The sequence below is a fragment of the Mastigoproctus giganteus genome, chromosome 11, assembly GCF_048544385.1.
Source record: "Mastigoproctus giganteus isolate SK-2022 chromosome 11, ASM4854438v1, whole genome shotgun sequence".
Taxonomy (NCBI): Eukaryota; Metazoa; Arthropoda; class Arachnida; order Uropygi; family Thelyphonidae; genus Mastigoproctus; species Mastigoproctus giganteus.
In genome coordinates this window covers 162,826,357-162,844,981 of record NC_143585.1, presented here as the reverse complement: position 1 = coordinate 162,844,981, position 18,625 = coordinate 162,826,357, and the positions used below count along the sequence as shown (strand labels likewise).

The window sequence follows — 18,625 nt, the reverse complement described above, 5'->3', positions numbered from 1 at the left end:
AAGCACAATGGTAATCTCTTTGGCTTACAAGATTACCATCGCCAAATTAGTGGTACCCGTAAAACCTATCTAATTTCCTGTCCCACATTTGATTGGATACTATGATATGGTCACAAAGGAACTGGATGCCAAAAATAATTTTGATATCATATACTTGGATTTCAGGAAAGCTTTTGATACTGTTGCACATGGAAGACTAGTATACAAATTGGAGCAGTGTGGTATTAAGGGCAAGTTGCTACAATGGATAAAAGGGTGGTTGAGTGGGAGGCAACAGAGAGTGTAACCAATGGACGCTGCTCTTTGTGGAATAATATTATTAGGGAGTTCCCCAGGGTTCGGTATGGGCCCAACGTTGTTTTGTATATTTATCAATGATATTGTTGAAGGTATATCAGGCTTAATGTTCAAATATGCAGATAATACAACGGTTAGCAGAGTTGTTAATGACAGTAATGACAGTGTGCTACTGCAATAGGTTCTAGAAAATTTGGGCAAATGGGTTGAGATGTGGCAACTGAAGTTTAACATTGACAAATGCAAAGTGCTGCATATGAGTAGAAAAGGAACCCCAGTGAAACGTACCAACTGTGTAGTATGATACTTAGGGTGGTAGAAAATAAAAAAGACCTGGACTTAAATGTGCAGTCAATTATGAAGTTTAACTGAACAGTGCAGACAAGCTGCTAGAGTAGGTCATGGGATCTTGTCAGTGATATACAAGAATTTTGCGAGCTAGGATAAGGAGGTGATTATCCCCTTGTATAAAGCAATGGTCAAGTCACACCTTGAGTACTGCGTACAGGTCTGGAGACCTCAATTTAAGAAGGATGTAGAGCTGTTGGGGCAAGCACAGAGAAGGGCAACAAGATTGGTGAGGGGAACGAAATGGTTCTCTCTCTTACCAAGAAAGGCTCAAGTTCTACAAATTGCAGCTTCTGGAGAGTAGGCACTTGCGAGGGGGTGATCTGATTGAGGCGTATAAGGGTTTTAATGGGTTGAGCAGGCTTAATTCTGATGGGATTAAGATCTTCCAATTGTTCAGATTACGAGCCTGAGGGAGCATAAATTCAAATTGAGAAAGACAGTTATAGAATAAATGTGCGGAAATTTGCCTTAGCTAGTGGGTAGTTGATTGCTGGAACAGAATTCCATCTGTTGTTATAGAAAGTGAAAGCTTAAATAAATTCAAGGAGAAACTCGACAAACGTTTAGAGGGAATGGATGTGTGAAATGGGTTTTCTTTTTTTTTTTCTTTTTGGACGATGCTACATAAGCTTGCTTTCTTATATCACATACCTCTGCTACTACTACTACATACCGAGAAGTCGAGATTGTCAACTACTTTCTGTGTATCCATAGTCAGTGGACAGATCAAGAGTATTCCACATTCGGACAATAGGCTCTGGTCAATCTACTGTAAGCACCCTGTTAGTTTTATGAGAGAGTGGTTTTCCTGTAACCCAACAAAGAATGATCTGTTGTTTCGTTGAAGTGAATATATGAATCGTCTGAAAACTTAGACATTAAGCTGGATATACCTTCATCAATATCATTAATAAATACAGAAAACAAAATGAAACGAACACTGAACCCTGGGGGACTCCACATTAGTACACGAAGAGCATTGTCCATTCATTACCATCCCTTTATCCATTCTTCCATGTGCAACAGTATCAAAAGCTTTCCAAAGATCCAAGTATATGATATCAAAATAATTTTTTGCATCCAATCAAATTGGTCAGACAAGACTTCCCCTTAACAAACCCATGCTGTGTCTGAATTATAACTGAAGTCTTGTCTAGATGATCCTGCAGTGCTTCTTTAACCAGTGCCTCCATTAATTTCCCTGGAACAGAAGTTAAACTTACAGGTCTGTAATTACTTGTGTCATCCTTTGATCCTCCTTTGTGAATTGGGGTCACATTTGCACATCTCCAGTCCATGGGGACTTCCCCTGAGTCCAAAGAAGCTCTCATAATTATGGCTAAGGGTTTGCTTACTTCCTTTGCTGCCTCCTTTAATATAACTGGATAGATCTGATCCACCCCAAGTGCCTTCCTTATGTTTATCTTCAACAATTTCTGCTCCATTTGCCTTCATTTATTAAGAAATCGTTTAGCTCATTGCCAGGGTTTAATACACCTTTGGCATTCCCCTCCCAGAATAACTCCTCATTTGTAAATGTAGATGCAAAATACTGATCCAGTTTGTTAGCTGCCTAAGCAGGATCATCAACAGTTGAACCCTCGACATGAAGTGGACCAATCTGATTCATCCCCTTCCTTCTAGAGTTTACATAAGTTACTCTTTGCATCTTTTGCCAAAGATTTCTCGAAATCTGACTTTGCCTGCCTAATCTCCCTTTCGACTTGATTAAAAACCAGCATATATCTACCATAGGCTTCTGTATCACTTAAATTAAAAATCACAATATTCACGATCATCTGTTTATATAGCACAAAAACAGTATGTACACATTATTTATAACTTCAAACTTATTCAGTATCTCAGAACGTGTACAGTTCTTGAATGGCGAAGTGCTGTGCATTCGATCATGAACCGATGAAGCAGTCGCCTGATTGGTCCCTTAAAAGTTGCGTTCTGGACGGGAAATAGATGTATGCTGCTATGCAGTATGTACTCAGATTTAAGGATGCATGAGTGTTTTCAGAGGGCGATTTACAAATGCAGGCTTGAATCGCCCTCTGAAAACACGCCATTTGGCAAAAATTAATTTTCATCCCGCACTGCTCTCATCCTGATGCGACATCTAGGAGCGCCATTTCGTCAGCTATCCTCGGGTGTCGAAATAGCTTGACACGGAACTGATATGGTCTGTTAGTGGCACCCCTCTGATACCAGCGCCCTTGGCACCTGCCCCAGTGCCAAGGCGTTCCTACGCCACTGATTATTGTACACCAATCTCAATACAAGACATAGCCGTACACGAAAATCCCAGCAGGGTTGTAGTTTCTGAAATACTCAGACCGGCGGGTCTTCTGTCGTTCGTAGCACAGTTGGTATAATCATCGTCCTCGGCACACGGCGTGGAAAATATCTGAGTTCGAATTCCGCCATGGAGGCGATACATTTTAATGGGTCTTTTCACAATGTGGCTCAGTTACTTGGTTTCAGGCGAGGGTGGTGTGGTTTGTTTTCTCCCAGAAACTCGGATTTTCGTCCAGCAAATAGCAAATCGACCAGAGAACGAGTTACAGACATATTATATACGGTGCAATACGCCTAAAACCCTACCACCAACAACTGGTGCGTCTGGCGCTGACTACCATGCTACTTCTACAGTCACTTTAATATTTCGTCTTACCAATGCTCATACTGCATTTACCACATACTGCATCCTTCTGTATCTGGCCACCTGTTTTGTATCGCATGGTACGAACACGTATCGTGCGATATACAGCAGGTGTAGGAATGTAATTCTCCTACAGTAGGTAGGAGCATTCCATTTCGTGAAAAGGTGATCATAAAGTAACCATTCAGTTAACTGTTTCTTTATTTTTATAGTTATTTAACTTGTTCCTGTATTCCCTCATAGAAAGGAGTCCAATAACTTTATTTTGGAGTATGGTACCCTCAAGTGTACAACTACAATCAGAAGTTTCCTAACTAACTGAAAAAATAATGGTTTATTATAACTTAAATTTGAAATTGAGTTTTAAAAATCATTTCGCTTAACTACAACATGCCTAAATAAAATTAAAATACTTACTCCTGCCTCTCCCAAACTCGGAGTTGTGCGTTGCCCTTGAACCTTTCTGAAACCCAAGGGTTCTACAGACTATGTTGGCTTCTCTCAGATCCCACTCATCGTCGCAGATTGAACCCCAACGTCCCGCGTGGTAAATTTCTACATTACCCTCAGATAATGAATGTCCACCGACAAGTCGAATTGCACCTTCTCGAACATTCCTTGTTCGACGTTGAAGAATTGTTCTATGGCGGGTTTGTCTCTCGGCAGACACCTCAGGAGAAAAGATGGGGGAAGTATAATAACTGAAAAGTGTAACAATTACTATGATCTTCATGTTACTGGTACCAAGAACATGAACGTATAATAAGTAGTCTTTATATCAGCAGTCTGGCGGTGTGATCAAGTTTTATACTGATCTGCTCCAGAATGGTAGACCTGCCTATTTCTAAATATATATATATAAAATCTAACATTTCTCTACTAATTATACTAATCACGTGCTTTCTTCTTGCATTAAATAATCCTTACTGATTCTTACACACGGAAATGACAGGCGAAAAATATACATTACACTCTGACCCGCTTTATGGAATAAACCTAGGGAGAAGAAACCTGTCTCTGCTGCTTTAATCTTTTCCAGTATTAACATTAAATGAATAGAAAGCTGTGCTTTAAGGAGTAGTAATTGCAACTGACCTTGAAAATAGTTATTATCTCTTATGTAAAAGAGCTGCAATGACAAAGATATCATTTCTGATCACAACCACTTCCACATTCTTGTGTGGTAAAGAAGGGCCCGACGACATCCGTCTCTCAAGCAGATCTAAATTTTCCTTCCTTCTTCGAGCTTCTGTGAGGTCTCCAGAAATAAGCTGAAACGCCAACCTAAAGTGTGTATTACGTCAGTCAGCGTGGGCGACGATGAATGAGTCTGTCACAAAGATGTTAAAGCATGTCGCCTTAGTTCTGTCACTGGAGTGATGTGCCTGGTGAGTGTGGAAATAGATTCCATATGCCCACGCAAAATTTGGTTCTCCCACTCAAAACATGCTTAAAAACTACATCAAGATTGTAAAAGACGGAAGAGATTTTGGAATGAGGCAGAAATATTTTTCCGTGACACCAGCAGTTAGTTATGCGGGAAAGTAATAATAACAACGAAATGCTCACTCATTCGTGCTGATGAGCCTCAGATTCATTGCAAGATTCGTTACGAAACTCAGTTTTTCTCTTAATAAAGACGCATCTCCCAGTCGAAAGAAGGAAAAATATACAATTTAAAGGGACTACATTTATATCATAAGTTAGTCAAATGTTAATATAACACGAAATATTATATTTATGAACTTATGATGACGTGCCTTAACAATTAATCCACAGTTTCCTCGGGTAATAAAGCTGATGTTTTCAACTGGGTTTGAAAAAATAAAACAACATAAAAAAATAACTTTTCAAATGTTAACATAAAAAAATAAAGGAAACACATATCTATTTATGTCTCGGAAGAATGAAGTCTAATTTCAACTGCATTTTGTACATGATTAGGTTTTACAACTTGGAGAACAGCTTTAATGGTGCTCTTCTTTAAATTTCCTCAAGTTTCAAAGCAAAAATTTTCAGTCTTTTGGTCTACAAACCAAAAAAAAAAAAAAAAAAAAAACCCTAAAATAAAAAAGGAAGGAGATTAACGGAAAATAATCAGTACTGTATACGAATATTCCGCAAGTAAATAGTTTATTTAAACTGGTTACGCACATCGTGTTGTCCGGTCGTCAAACTACACAAAATTCTCGTTCCAGTGTCCAGTAAAATCAGCCTATGGCTGTTCATGAAATCAAGAAATTTATTTAAACTATGGTAACTACCATAGTTAGATCCAACCGGAATATGAAAAGATCATAGAAATGCAACTAGACCCAGGACTCTGCTAGCTCTCGATGCCTCTGAATGCAACTAATTCCCCGCGTGCAGTAAAAAAAAAAAAAAAAAGTAAAGTGCAGCCATTATCAACCCACTGCAGGATGGAAGCCTCCTCAACAATTTATGCTGAGGGAAATGGACCATAATCTGCCACGCTGGTCCAGTGCGGGTTGGCAGATCGACCGTATTCAGCAGTCAGGGGCTTGAACCCCGGTCTACTCAAAGAGCGTGTGCTACTGCACTCCCGCTCCTGCCCACTCGGCTACGGAGGCCTGCGTGCAGTATAACTGCACAAATCTAAGTCCTTTGGAATTTTGCACTTACACTCTAAGCCAGCGTTTCCCAAAGTGGGGCCCACGGAACCCTGGGGATAGGTAGACTAGTTCTAGGAGGTTCGCGAAACGGACCCTGTGGAACTGGTCAAATTATTCGTTCTATGTATAGTAAATTAATGATAAAGTTTTTTTATTATATATTTTTGTAAAAATAAGAATAAAGTTGAGTTGTTTTAAACATAAAACTTTGAATTTTCTTTTCAGAAAATTCAATTCATACATATAAACACACACACACAGAAGCATATATATATATATATATATATATATATATATATATATATATATATATATATATATAAGTATCAAAAGTTTGCGGACTTCTATATATATATATAGAGGTCCGGTACTTTTTTGATTTCTGAAGGGGTCCATAAACGTTTTGATTGGGTCCGTAGATCACAGTACTGTAGTTTGGGGAACACTGATAAAAGTCATCATTGATAACTTTGCCTGGAGCAGTAACCCGGAACGTTGAGAATGCACAGTGTACAGCTCGGGAAAAAAAAAAAAAAAAAAAAAAAAAACCTTCGTTTGATACAGCGCATTTCTTTCTATACCATAACGACAGTAGATACCCCATGTGGGAAAAAAAAAAAAAAAAAAAAGAACAAATGGAGATAACGGATTCGAAAGCGTTAGCTAGTAGCTGTCACAACTTACAGATGGTCCCAATCCTGTCAATTCAAAGTAATTTTTATGCGCTTTTTTCACATCGTTGCCGGGTTAATATTGGTATTAAGTATCACAATGGCTAAATGATGCAAGGGTAGGCATTTTCTGCATGTTCCAAAAAGAATAAACAACGAAGAAATCTATTATTCGTAACTTTTCCGTTACCAAATCGTTACTATCTAATTCCTCTATGAATAGTACCAGGCTATCAACCCAGACCGCTATGGAAGGCAATTGATTCCAGCTATTTAACAACACGCTGCCCGAAAGTAAGCGTCATGAATAGTCATAGGAAGTAGACACAAAAAAAAAAAAAAAAAAAAAAAAAAAACTATTACATTAGGGTACCCGGAAAGTTATTTAAACAACCCATGTGTGTTGTATATGCAAATTGCGTGTGTCCTGTGGTCGATTCGCCTGTTTTTCTGGACGAAAAACCTTGATAACCACGCCTGAGACCGACTAACTCAGCCACGGAGTGAAAAAAAAAAGCCTATAAAAGATCCTCGCATCATTGACGGGATTCGAACCCGGGCCTTTTTTACCCGGTGTGAGGAGGCCAGGCCTTTTCCACCCGTCAGTGTGGGGAGGACGGTGACCATATGGTGGCTCGGTGGCTCGAGTAGACAGGAAGTAGACATAGGATTTTGGGACGGAGCGCCACTGGTAGTTTCCCACAACTATGCCATAAGTACTCTTGTGAAGTATGCCGAGGCACCATGTACAACCAGAATCATGGTCCCCACCCCGACCTCTGTAGGCCCAGAAATATGTCCAATTAATTCGACTTTTATTGTGGGTGTCACATTTACAAAGTCAATTGGAACTTCTCTAGAAGAAAACCAGAACAACCAATCTACGCATGATGCTTCTAGCCCTAGTGTCCCTATGGGGACTACAAATGTGTCTATTGACAAGAACGCCACACCAATTACCGAGGAAAGAAGACTTGAAATATACCAAATTTCAGCTGTTCGCACCAATGAAAGGATCTTCGTATCCACACTCGGCCCTGAGACATAAGCAGAGAGTATCAAAACCCTCTTCTTGATGGAATATGGTTTAGAAGTGGACGTGAAGAAATTAAGCTCCAAACACCCATCCTATACCTCCTTCCTAGTGATATGCTCAACTAACGCGACCACCACTGTCCAGAACAACTGGCCTCCTGGAACACTGGCTAAGCCAGGTTTTGAAGAAAGACGTCCCATGGGGTCACAAAGACATAGACACAACCTTCAATCCAATCCAAAATAGTAGCAACAAATGGTTTGGAGACCGAACCAAATCCTGTACAAATACGATATTTCTGCAAAATGTCAGCAGGTCATCTTATAAGCTCCATCCGCTCCAAACACTTTTATTTCTTAGGGAAACTGACCACATCTGTTTAACGGAGTCCTGGCTATCAAGTGATAGACAAATCGATGTACTTCTTCAAGCTGCCCTTTACAAAGATATTGGAAACTGTAAGAGATTGAGAAGAGGAGGGGGCATCCAAATATTCTTCCCAATACAGTGGCAGGCGAGAAGAGTATACTTAGCCAGTATAACAACTATGAAGCTTTATGTGTAACACTAGTGAACCGACAAGCGGGGATACAACTCTGTTTGGTCTACCTCCCTACTGACCATACCAAAGATACATGGATTGAACTGCAGACCTGGCTAGGCTAGTTGCTAGCATAGCCCCTACTCAACAAACAGTTGTGAGAGGAGACTTCAAAAAAAAAAAAAATTCTATGATATTAGGGTCTCCCATAAATGATAACATCTACCCATATATTTATTTGTCTGCAAATTGTGTGTGTTCTCTGGTTGATTTGCCTGTTTTGCTGGACGAAAAACACCCCAGTTTCTAGGTAGAAAAACCTTGCTATTTACGCCTGAGACCGACTAACTCAGTCACGGAGTGAAAAAAAGCCCACTAAAGTTCCTCACGTCATCGATGGAAATCGAACCCGGGTCTTTTCCACCCGGTGTGGGGCGGACAATGACGATACCACTGTGCTACTCACGGAGATGGGAGGAGACTTCAATATGCTTGTCCAAGACATATTGGAGCTTTGCACGACTTAACATTGACCTTGAATACTTTGGACCTCAAAAGACATATCACGCGGCCGACGAGAGCAGGTCAAGCTTTAGACCTTGTTTTCAATAATTTTCCCAACTGTAATAACTGTAATAATTTTCCCAACTGTAATAACCTAACTCTTTCGCATTCTCTTCAGACCACTCACCTATAACCTGTGCTTTCACACTACCAACTACATCAGGAACTCAAATTATAAATTATAATTCAGATACCCACTCTGAATTGATATTTTCTACAAAATTCTTAAAACCTGAAATAGTCATCAACCATCTCTTCACCATTAATTGGGAAAATTTATTTTCGCTTTCTACTGAAGAGGCAATCCAATCCTTATCTGAGCAGTGGAGATATGTGGCCATGATTGCGTCTAAACAAGACAGAATTAGCGAGAGAACCCAGCGATGGTGTCATCCGGACATGAAAACCGACTTTAGACGAAAGCAGAGGGCGTATAGAAAATGGATAAGATCGAGAAGCAGTACAGACCACGAAACCTTTAAAAGGAAGAGAGCTCACTTCCTGTGCCTCAAGAGGGGAGCGCATCAACAGTACATCTAATTCCAAATTAAGAAGTCCCGGAGAATTTTTTCGAAATGCAACAATCACTTTAACATGGAAGGAAATCTATTTGAGGAGTGGACTCGCATATCTTTTGATTATCCAGATGCGCCCATAGAAACTGCAACCCTGCCTAGTCCAACCCGAAAACCATAACTTCTATGGATGATGTAATAGTTAGTAAGCAACAGCTCATTGACGTACCTGACTGCTTTCCACTGTTCATGGGCAAAGTGTGCTCTGTACATTGTGGATCTCCTCCTTAACATCTTCCGAAAGATTTTAAAGACAGGCGCCATACCTGAACTCTGGAAATGTTATTATGTCAAACCAGTCCCTAAAATTAGAAACCCCAATACCCTAAAGACTTCCGTTCAATTGTCATAGGATGTACTTCATTAATTTTTTTTGAAAAACTAATATATCCAGTAGTTATCCAACACTGTTTTTTCTCACTGACCACAGTCCTACACCACAGGTCCCTTACCTAAAATTTCCTTGATACTCTCTACAGAGCACAAAAAGCCCTGAATGAGAGAGCTCAACTGGACATTATCTTTTTCGATATTAAATATGCCAGTAATACTGTGTCCATTCCTACTCTATTATGCATCCTAAAAGAATACACCGATGAGCCAAAACATTCAGGCCGCTGTAGCCTAGTGGTCAGGCGCGCGGGTGGATAAGTACACGTACCTTAAGTGACCGGCGTTCAAGACCGTGACTACTGAATACGGTTCTGTTTCTTCTATTCTATCTATCTTGTGAACTCCTCTGACCGTTTGGTCGTCCCGGAGTGTAAACAGAAAATTAATTTTTATTTATTTATGACCAGCGAGTCGTTATGCAAATCGAAGCAACTGCAGGTGAACAACGGCGCGTACGCGGATCGGGACATGGTATAAAAAACACCTGATACTGAGCTCCGTTAACCAGTGTTACTCTTGTTCGTCAGATGGGAAAGGTAGCAGACTTAAGCGAATTTGACAAAGACCAAATTGTAATGGCTAGACGACTGGATCAGAGCATATTCAAAACGACTCGGCCGGTGGGATGCTCACGGTCAGCCGTGGTTAGTATCTACCGAAAATGGTCCGAGGAGGGAACCCCACGAACCGTCGGCAAGATGTTGGACGACCACGGCTCATCAATGCTCGAGGTGAGCGAAAACTCTCCCGGATGGTACGTTGGAACAGAAGGGTGGCTGTGGCGCAACTCGTCGGTAATTGGAATGCTGGTGACGGTAGTAATGTCTCACAACACACAATACATCGAACCCACTGAAAATCAGGCTGCGTAGCTGCAGGCCGCTCCGAGTACCCAGCTAACCACCGGCGACAGTGCCTGGTTCACCGGTGACAGAGCCTACAATAGGAACGCGAGCATCGGAACTGGACCTTGAATGATTGGAAGGTCGTCTGTTCCGATTAATCACGTTTCCTGTTGCACCATGTGGACGGCCGGGTACGTGTGTGTCGTGTACCTGGGGAAGTGATGGCACTTGGATGCACCGTGGGACGAAAACAAGTCGGTATCATGCTTTAGGCAATGTTTTTCTAGGATACCCTGGGTCCAGTCATCAATGTGCCGGGAACTCTGATGTCTACACCTACGCAAACATCATTGTTGACCAGGTACACCCTTTCATGGCAACGGTCATGCCCTTTGGTGGCGCCATCTTTCAGCAGGATAATGCGTCATGCCACACCGCTCGGATTGTTCGAGACTGGTTCGCGGAACATGAAGAAGACTTCTAGGTATTGCCAATTGTACTATATGCGGCTGCCATATGGTTCCCTAGGGTTACTCTCGTCACAGTGAAGGCCAAACTTTTATCATTGTAGAAAAAGATGATATTGAGAACACACAAATGCTGCAGAACAACATCAACCAATGCAAACAAGTGATCTCAGGTTGTATTCCGATCGACCTTTATGTAGCATACAGAGGCATGATTTCTAACTTAAAGAATGGTTTGGAAACTCAAATCCTCGACGTTGTAAATAATCCGGCCACGGAAGAGAAATTAATCTTTGGCAAAATTCACTGAGAAGTAGAAATGCAGATGGCAATCCAGTGAAACAGGACTCACTACCAGGCAGTTCATTGAAGGTGCAACGTTTGCTGTAAATAAGAAAGTTATGGGATGATTTTATCCTTCAATGACAACACCATATTTAATAACTGGACATGGTTCAATGCGGGATAAATTGTGTAAATTTGGACTTGATCCTGATCCTTTATGTTTCTGTGTGGCAATAGAAGATTGGAGGCAAGTTCTGCTTTATTGCCCGGCTTATGACGACTTCAGACAAGAACTACAGTATTTAACATCACTCAACCTATTAGGACTGATAACTTCAATATTTTGATTCAAGATGCCAAGAACTTTGTGGCACTCCAATCTTTTTCTGAGAAGGTATTTAAAATAAGACCACCTTGTTTACTAAATCTTGAAGTGGACAGTAGACTGATGTATTCATGAACTTATATTTCTGCCTTACTAGGCCAAACAGCTGTTAACTTAGAAACTAAATTTTGTTTTCTTAAGTTAGTAATAATTTGGAATGTGTATAATGGTATTAACTATACATAGAATGATTTATTTATTCTCTGGGATTGAGAATTTTTGGTTCAATGGTTTTAAGGGGCTAACGGTCTGTAGCCGGTGTCGCCCCGGTTCATATCTGGTTTTAGGACAAGACTACACAAGCTGTGTAGTCTCTTCATGGGTTATAAGTTAATATCTAATATTTGAAATTATATTTTAATATGCATTCAACTTTATGTTAGACTTAATAAATTTTTCCTTTTTTTTTTTTTTTTTTTGGTCCCCTCGGGTTGGGCAGCCTGAGGGCTCTTTCTCCTTTAGTATTGCACTCCTTCCGCTGGACAACAAATTGGCGCAGCAGCACTAGATAATAAAACCAGGCACAACTCTTCATGCTTAGAAATAGGCAGTGATTGACCGCTGTAGACAATTTTACTTTTTCAACACAGACTCTCCAAGGTGAAGTTAGACTAAATGTCTAAGTGCCACCCAAAACAAGTACACACGCATACATACATGCATGCATACATACATACAAGGTATTTCCCTGGCCTCCAAATTCCCCAGACATCAATCCCATCGAGAATCTGTGATTTTTGTGTTGGAACAGCAACTCCGATCTGGGGCGTCTCGGCCTCGGAACCTGACAGGAGTTAAAGGATTTGCTCGTTACGTGTTGGTACCACATGTAGACATGTATAGTATCTTATGTAGGACGGCACCTGAACGTCAATTCATCTCCGCCTTCGTACACTGTGATGATTACAGAAAGCACTGTAAAAGGCCACAAATGTGTGTAATGTTATGTTCGTGCAGTGTGTGTGTGTTGTTTTGTTGTTTCTGGCCGTTTTGTCACCAGGCAGGCGATCACCTGGAAAGCCTGCCCAGTGTCGGTCTACACCACGGGGAGGTAGGCCACAACTACGCATGTATCGCGACCGCCCTCCGAACGCTCTGGTTTACCAGCTCTTACTGCCCTAATATCCATCGGGCAGCCCAAACCCAGGGAACCAGCAAAAATAAATAAGTAAATAAATACAAATAAAAAGTGAAAAAAAAAGAAATGAAAAAAAAAATAATAAATAAATAAATAATAAAATAAAATAAATAAAAAAAATAAAATAATGAAATAAAAAAATTAAAAAAATGATAGAATAAAAAATAAATAAAAATTAGAAAAATAAAAATAAATAAATAAAATATAAAATTGAAAAAATAAAAGAGAAAAGAAAAAAGAGGGGAAAAAAATAAAAATATATCGATCCCGCACTGGCCAAAAGCCAGTGCCAAGCAGGGGTCTCCACTAGGAAGGCTAGGAAATATTCCGTAGTTGAGTGTGAAGACGTCTCCGGCGATCAAAAGCATGACGAGCAAATTCTTGCAGGGACTGGAAATTTTCTCTGGTGCTCAGGAAGTCCGGCTCATTTTCAGGAACAGTGATACTGGTGGAGAGAAGAAGGTTTTGTCAAAGATCTAGGTATTAATGGCAATGGTATAAAATATGTTCCCAGTGTTCTGGGTCACCACAAGAACAGAGAGGTGATTCAGCAAAGTTGAAAGTTGCAAGTTTAAGGGAGCCATGACCAGAGAGTAAGTAGAGAGTGTACAGACCAGGATGAAACCATTTCTGAGTGGACTCTAACGCGGCAAAGGTGACGTTAGGGATGAACTTTAAAGTAACAAGACCCTTAGAGGTAGCAGACCTTCTGTCTTGCCAGCTCTGCATCAAAATATTCCAACAGCGTCTTTTCTCTGCCTTGGGATCCACAGTGACATCGATGGTAATGCCAAGAAAGGTGACAGGGACAGCGTGCCTAATGTAGAAGCACAGGCCTCGGTACATAAGAAAGAGATCGAGGGGCAGACAGCCGTTAAGACACAGTCCTACAAGCCCTGCACATTGCTAAAAGCATTTTACGTTGAATGCTGTGAAGTTTAGTCTGTACTGAAACCTTAACATACCAGAACCAGGCGGCGGAGCCATAGGAACAAATTGGTAGAAACACAGCTTTGTAATATAACCGTAGAGAGCGAGAATTAAGACCCCAAGATTGTTTAGAGAGACGCAGAAATGAGAAGGTAAGTTTTTTGACTTTCTCTGAGAGACTTTCAAGTGTTTAGTAAACGTAAGTTTGCTGTCAATGATCAGACCAAGAAATTTTAAGAGAAGAAACCATGGAAAGTGATTTGTTTTGAAGTTTTACAACAGGTGGCCGTGAAATATTAAGCGAACCCTTAACCAGCATCATTTTAGTTTTCGATGAGGATATGGATAATTTATTTATGGTGGACCATTGAGAGAGACCTGACATGACTAAGTTGGCAGTACTTTCAAGGGAGGCACGGGAATTGCCCTGGATCAGCAGGGTGAGATCGTCTGCATAAGCTAATTTGCAAGTATAAGGAATAGATTTAAGGAGCCATTCGTAAAGAACGATGTTCCTGACAAGTGGTCCAAGAACAGAGTCTTGGGGGTAGCCCCTAGTGACAGAGTGGGAGATGGAGTTAGATCCAGAAATAACAGAAACTGTACGGTTTTCAAAATAACTTCTTAAAAGGTTATAGAGAGGAAGAGGACAATTGGCAGCACGTAAGCGAGCAAACAAACTAGACCACCATAACAGATCAAACGCCGCAGAAAAATCAACAAAAATAGCAAGAACGTATTTAGAATTTGCAGAGTTAACTCGGGAAAGGAATTCAGCGACTGCTTCTTCAGTTCCTCGTCCAGTTCGGAAACCATATTGGTCGTCTGATACAAGAGAGGTGTTCGTGAACAGTGAAGTGAGTCTTATAGCAATCAGCCTTTCAAGTGTTTTGGCCAAATGCGATAACAGAGTAATAGGACGGAAGGACTTGCCTCTTTGGGTGTTTGAAGGTTTAGGAATTAGTTTAAGAAGAGCTGTCTTCTAGATAACAGGGAATGTGCTTTCATTCAGATATTTGTTGAATCGAGTCGGAAGAACCGTTGGACGTAGCTTGTGGAATTGTTTGATAAAGATGCCCTCATGAAGGTCGAAGCCCGGACAACCAGAGTTGTTAATTTTTAGGACAGCTGTGTCCACCTCCAGCTGCGTAAATGGCTAAGATTCAGAAGTAGTAGTGGAGGAGTTATTGAGCTGTCTTATTTGTTGATGAGTAGTCAAGTCATCCCCTGGGCGATCAGAAGGAAGCAGATTGTCCAAGATAGTGTTGATGGTGTCCTTCCAAGTGAGAGTTTCGGTGCCATTTGTGGGTACCGACCAATAAACAGTAGGGAAATAGGATTTGTTCCTCGTAAGGCGATAAACAAGGCCCCATGGGTCTCGATTGCCAGTAGAAGTAACCAAGTTCTGCCAAGATTTTATTTTATAGGTAGTGATGGTTTTGACATATTGTCTTTTGAGAATCTAATATTCTGTTTTAAGACTTTCGACGTCGGGAGGTGGCCAATTCCTGCGATGTCGTTGGTAAGTATGCCTAGCCCGATGCACTTGCTGACGAAGCAGAGTAAGTTCTTGGTTCCACCATAGAATGGGATGGGAAGACTGAATTTTCTTTTTGGCTGCTTTATAACAAGCGTGGCTGAGAGCATCATTAACATAGGAAGCTAATTCAGAAGCTGTAAAGTGATGGATGAAGTTTATGGGTTCAATTGGGAAATCAGTGTTGATTGAGTCATTAAACCGGTTCCACATGTTGCGTCGCAAAGAAAATCTTCTAAGGTCCTGTAATGGAGGATTATATGATTGTGCAGAACAAGTCACGGAGAAGGTAGTAGTAGTGGCATGTGATGCAAGAAAGCAAATGTATGAGCTTATGCAGCATCAGCCAAAAAAAAAAAAAAAATCACACCATTCCCTCCAAATACCTGTCCAGTTCCTCCTTAAATTTATTCAACATATCAACTTCCACAACGACAGCATTAGCATTAGCATTAGCATTAGTAGAGGCATTTGATGTAAGAAAGCAAGCTTATGCAGCATCAGCCAAAAAAAAAAAAAAAAAAAACCACTTCCACTTCACCCCTCTGTTCGTTCAAAATACCTGTCCAGCTGAGCCTTAAACTTATTTGGAAGTTTGTTCCAGAAATGGAAGTTTGTTCCAGATGGAAATTTGTTCCAGAAATTAACCACCCGCTGGCTAAAGGCAAATTTCCGCACATCTATTCTGCATCTGTCTTTTCTTAATTTGAATTTATGCCCCCTTAGGTTCGTAATCTGAACAAGTGGAAGGATCCCATCAGAATTCAGCGTGCTCAACCCATTCAAGGCCTTATACACCTACACCTCAATCAGATCACCGCGCAAGTGCCTAGTCTCCAGACACTGTAATTTGCAGAATTTAAGCCTCTCTTGGTAAGAGGATCCCTTCATTCCCCTCACCAATCTTGTTGCCCTTCTCTGTACACGCTCAAGTAAATCTACATCCTTCCTAAAATGAGGCCTCCAAACCTGTACGCAGTACTCAAGGCGTGGCCTGACCATTGCCTTAAACAGAGATATAATCACCTCCTTTTCCCTGCTAGCAAAATTCCTATATATCATTGACAAAATCCCATGACCTGCCCTGGCAGCCTGTCTACATTGCTCAGAGAACTTCATATCTGCCTGCACAATTACTCCCAGGTCCTTTTCATTTTCTACCACCTTAAGTGTAGTACCACACAGTTGGTACGTTTCTCTGGGGTTACTTCTACCCATATGCAGTACTTTGCATTTGTCAAGGTTAAACTTCAGTTGCCACTTCTTAGCCCATCTGCCCAAATTATCTAGATCCTGTTGCAGTAGCACACTGCCATTACTGTCATTAACAACCCTGCCAACCTTTGTATCATCTGCAAACTTCGACATTAAGCCTGATATACCTTCATCAATATCATTGATAAATATACAAAACAACAGTGGACCTAACACCGAACCCTGTGGGACTCCACTATGATCGCACGATGGTCACTTGAGCAAATGTTAGTATTTACTGTCCAATCATTAATGTTTGAAGAAACGGTGTAAGAAGTAGCAGTGATGTCTATATTTGATTCGCCATTTAGAGAGCTGAAGGTATAAGGTGAACCGGGTTTATTTAGAACCGTCAGCTCATGTGAAAGGAAAAAGTCTTCTATGAGTGAACCCTTGTTATCAGTATGATCGAAGTGCCATAGACTGGATTTGGCGTTAACGTCTGACATTATAATAAGTTTGGCAGTACCTACCAAAGAAATAACTTGATCGAGGTAGGCAAGATGAGTGTACCAGATACCACAAGACACATATAGAAATCTTGTAGCGTCCATGCCTTGCTGGGTACGAGCTGTTTTGGGCTGCACATGGAGGGTCTGCGCGAGTACCGCTGTGGTATCGTCACCGTCCTCCCCACACGTGGAAAAGGCCCGGGTTCGAATCCTGTCGATGACGCGAGGAACTTTAATGGGCTTTTTTCACTCCGTGGCTGAGTTAGTCGGTCTCAGGCGTAGATAGCAAGGTTTTCCCGCAGAACCTGGGGTTTTTTCGTCCAGCAAAACAGGCAAATCGACCAGAGAACACACGCAACTTGCAAACAAAATACATATGTGGGTATATATTAGAAATAATGGGTGGTCCTAATGTAATAATTTGATTTGATTTGCACATGGAGGACCAACATCATATTAGGTAATGTTTTGAGCCGATGAGCCAAAACATCATAATGTTTTGGTTCATCGGTGTATTTAAAGGCATCAAACCAAATAGTCAGTATTCTGGAGTCTTTACTACAGCGGAGAGAGTTAATCACTGTTCAACAAAAAAGTTCTTTGAATTTGTTTCCTTTCTTAAACTAGGCAAACTTCATTAATTTTGGGTCGAGAAAAACGAATATGACTTCAGAAATGTTTTATTAGCTCTAGTTTTTGAGATACAGTACTTGCGCTATTGTCTCAATATAGTAATTTCTGTAGGAGTCGGAGTGAAAAGTAACATTAAAGCAATCTTATATTTACATTTTCTTGATATAACGTAAATCACAGTTGTTTTTAATTAAAATGTAAAAAAACAAGAACACAAAAAAACTGCACAGGAACCGAAAGTACTTTCTCAAAATATGGCCTATTCACGACAGCGCCTTCTTTTCGCTTGTCGCTTGTATTCCACTTCCGGGGCATCTCTTGTTACTGTCCAACAGTAGTCAACAAGCATAGAAGTGTTCCACCTACCCTGAAATCTTCTTTCCATTGCTGAAATGTCTTGGTGGAATCGCTTACCGTGCTCGTCACTCACTGCACCAAAGTTGTCGGGGAAGAAGTTCAGATGAGAGTCGAGAAAGCGGATTTTTCAGCGACATGTTGCAGCCTAATTGATGATACTTTTCTAGAAGGTTGTTCACAGTCTCAACATAGTTTCCAGCCTTTCGGTTTCCCAAGAAGTCATGCACTGCTTTCTCATTACTCTTGAGGACTCGCTCAAAGTTTCCATCCTTTAAAAGTTCACGAATTTGCGGACCAAGAAAGATTCCTTCCTTGACCTTAGCATCACTCAACAGTGGAAATTGTGCTCTCGGGTACTTGAAAACTTCTCCATCCTGGTTCATCCCCTTAACAAAGTTCTTCATGAATCCCAGTTTGATGTGTAAAGGGGGCAGAAGAATTTTGCTTCGATCAACCAGAGGATTGTGCTGGACATTTTTTTCCAGGGGCGCAGATTTTCCCTTAAAGGTCAGACTTTTCTCTTGTAGTGTGAGGACCTAGCCCGACTGTCCCACTCACACAGGAAACAGCAGTACTTCGTGTATCCCAACTGCATGCCCAGCAGTATTTCAAT

At 40.9% G+C, this 18,625-nt stretch overlaps 1 protein-coding gene across 2 annotated transcripts in view; it reads right to left on the bottom strand.

Moving 5' to 3' along the window:
* Positions 1–4,553, bottom strand: part of Loxl2 (Lysyl oxidase-like 2) — a 152,247-nt gene extending 147,694 nt beyond the window's left edge. Inside the window, exon 1 of one of the 2 annotated variants that reach the window (XM_090385564.1) lies at positions 4,412–4,553. In XM_090385564.1, the coding sequence (XP_090241690.1) occupies positions 4,412–4,466 (55 nt within the window). In that variant the 5' untranslated portion in view covers positions 4,467–4,553. The other variant, XM_090385563.1, reaches the window with a different exon arrangement.
* Between the last annotated feature and the right edge of the window lie 14,072 nt (positions 4,554–18,625).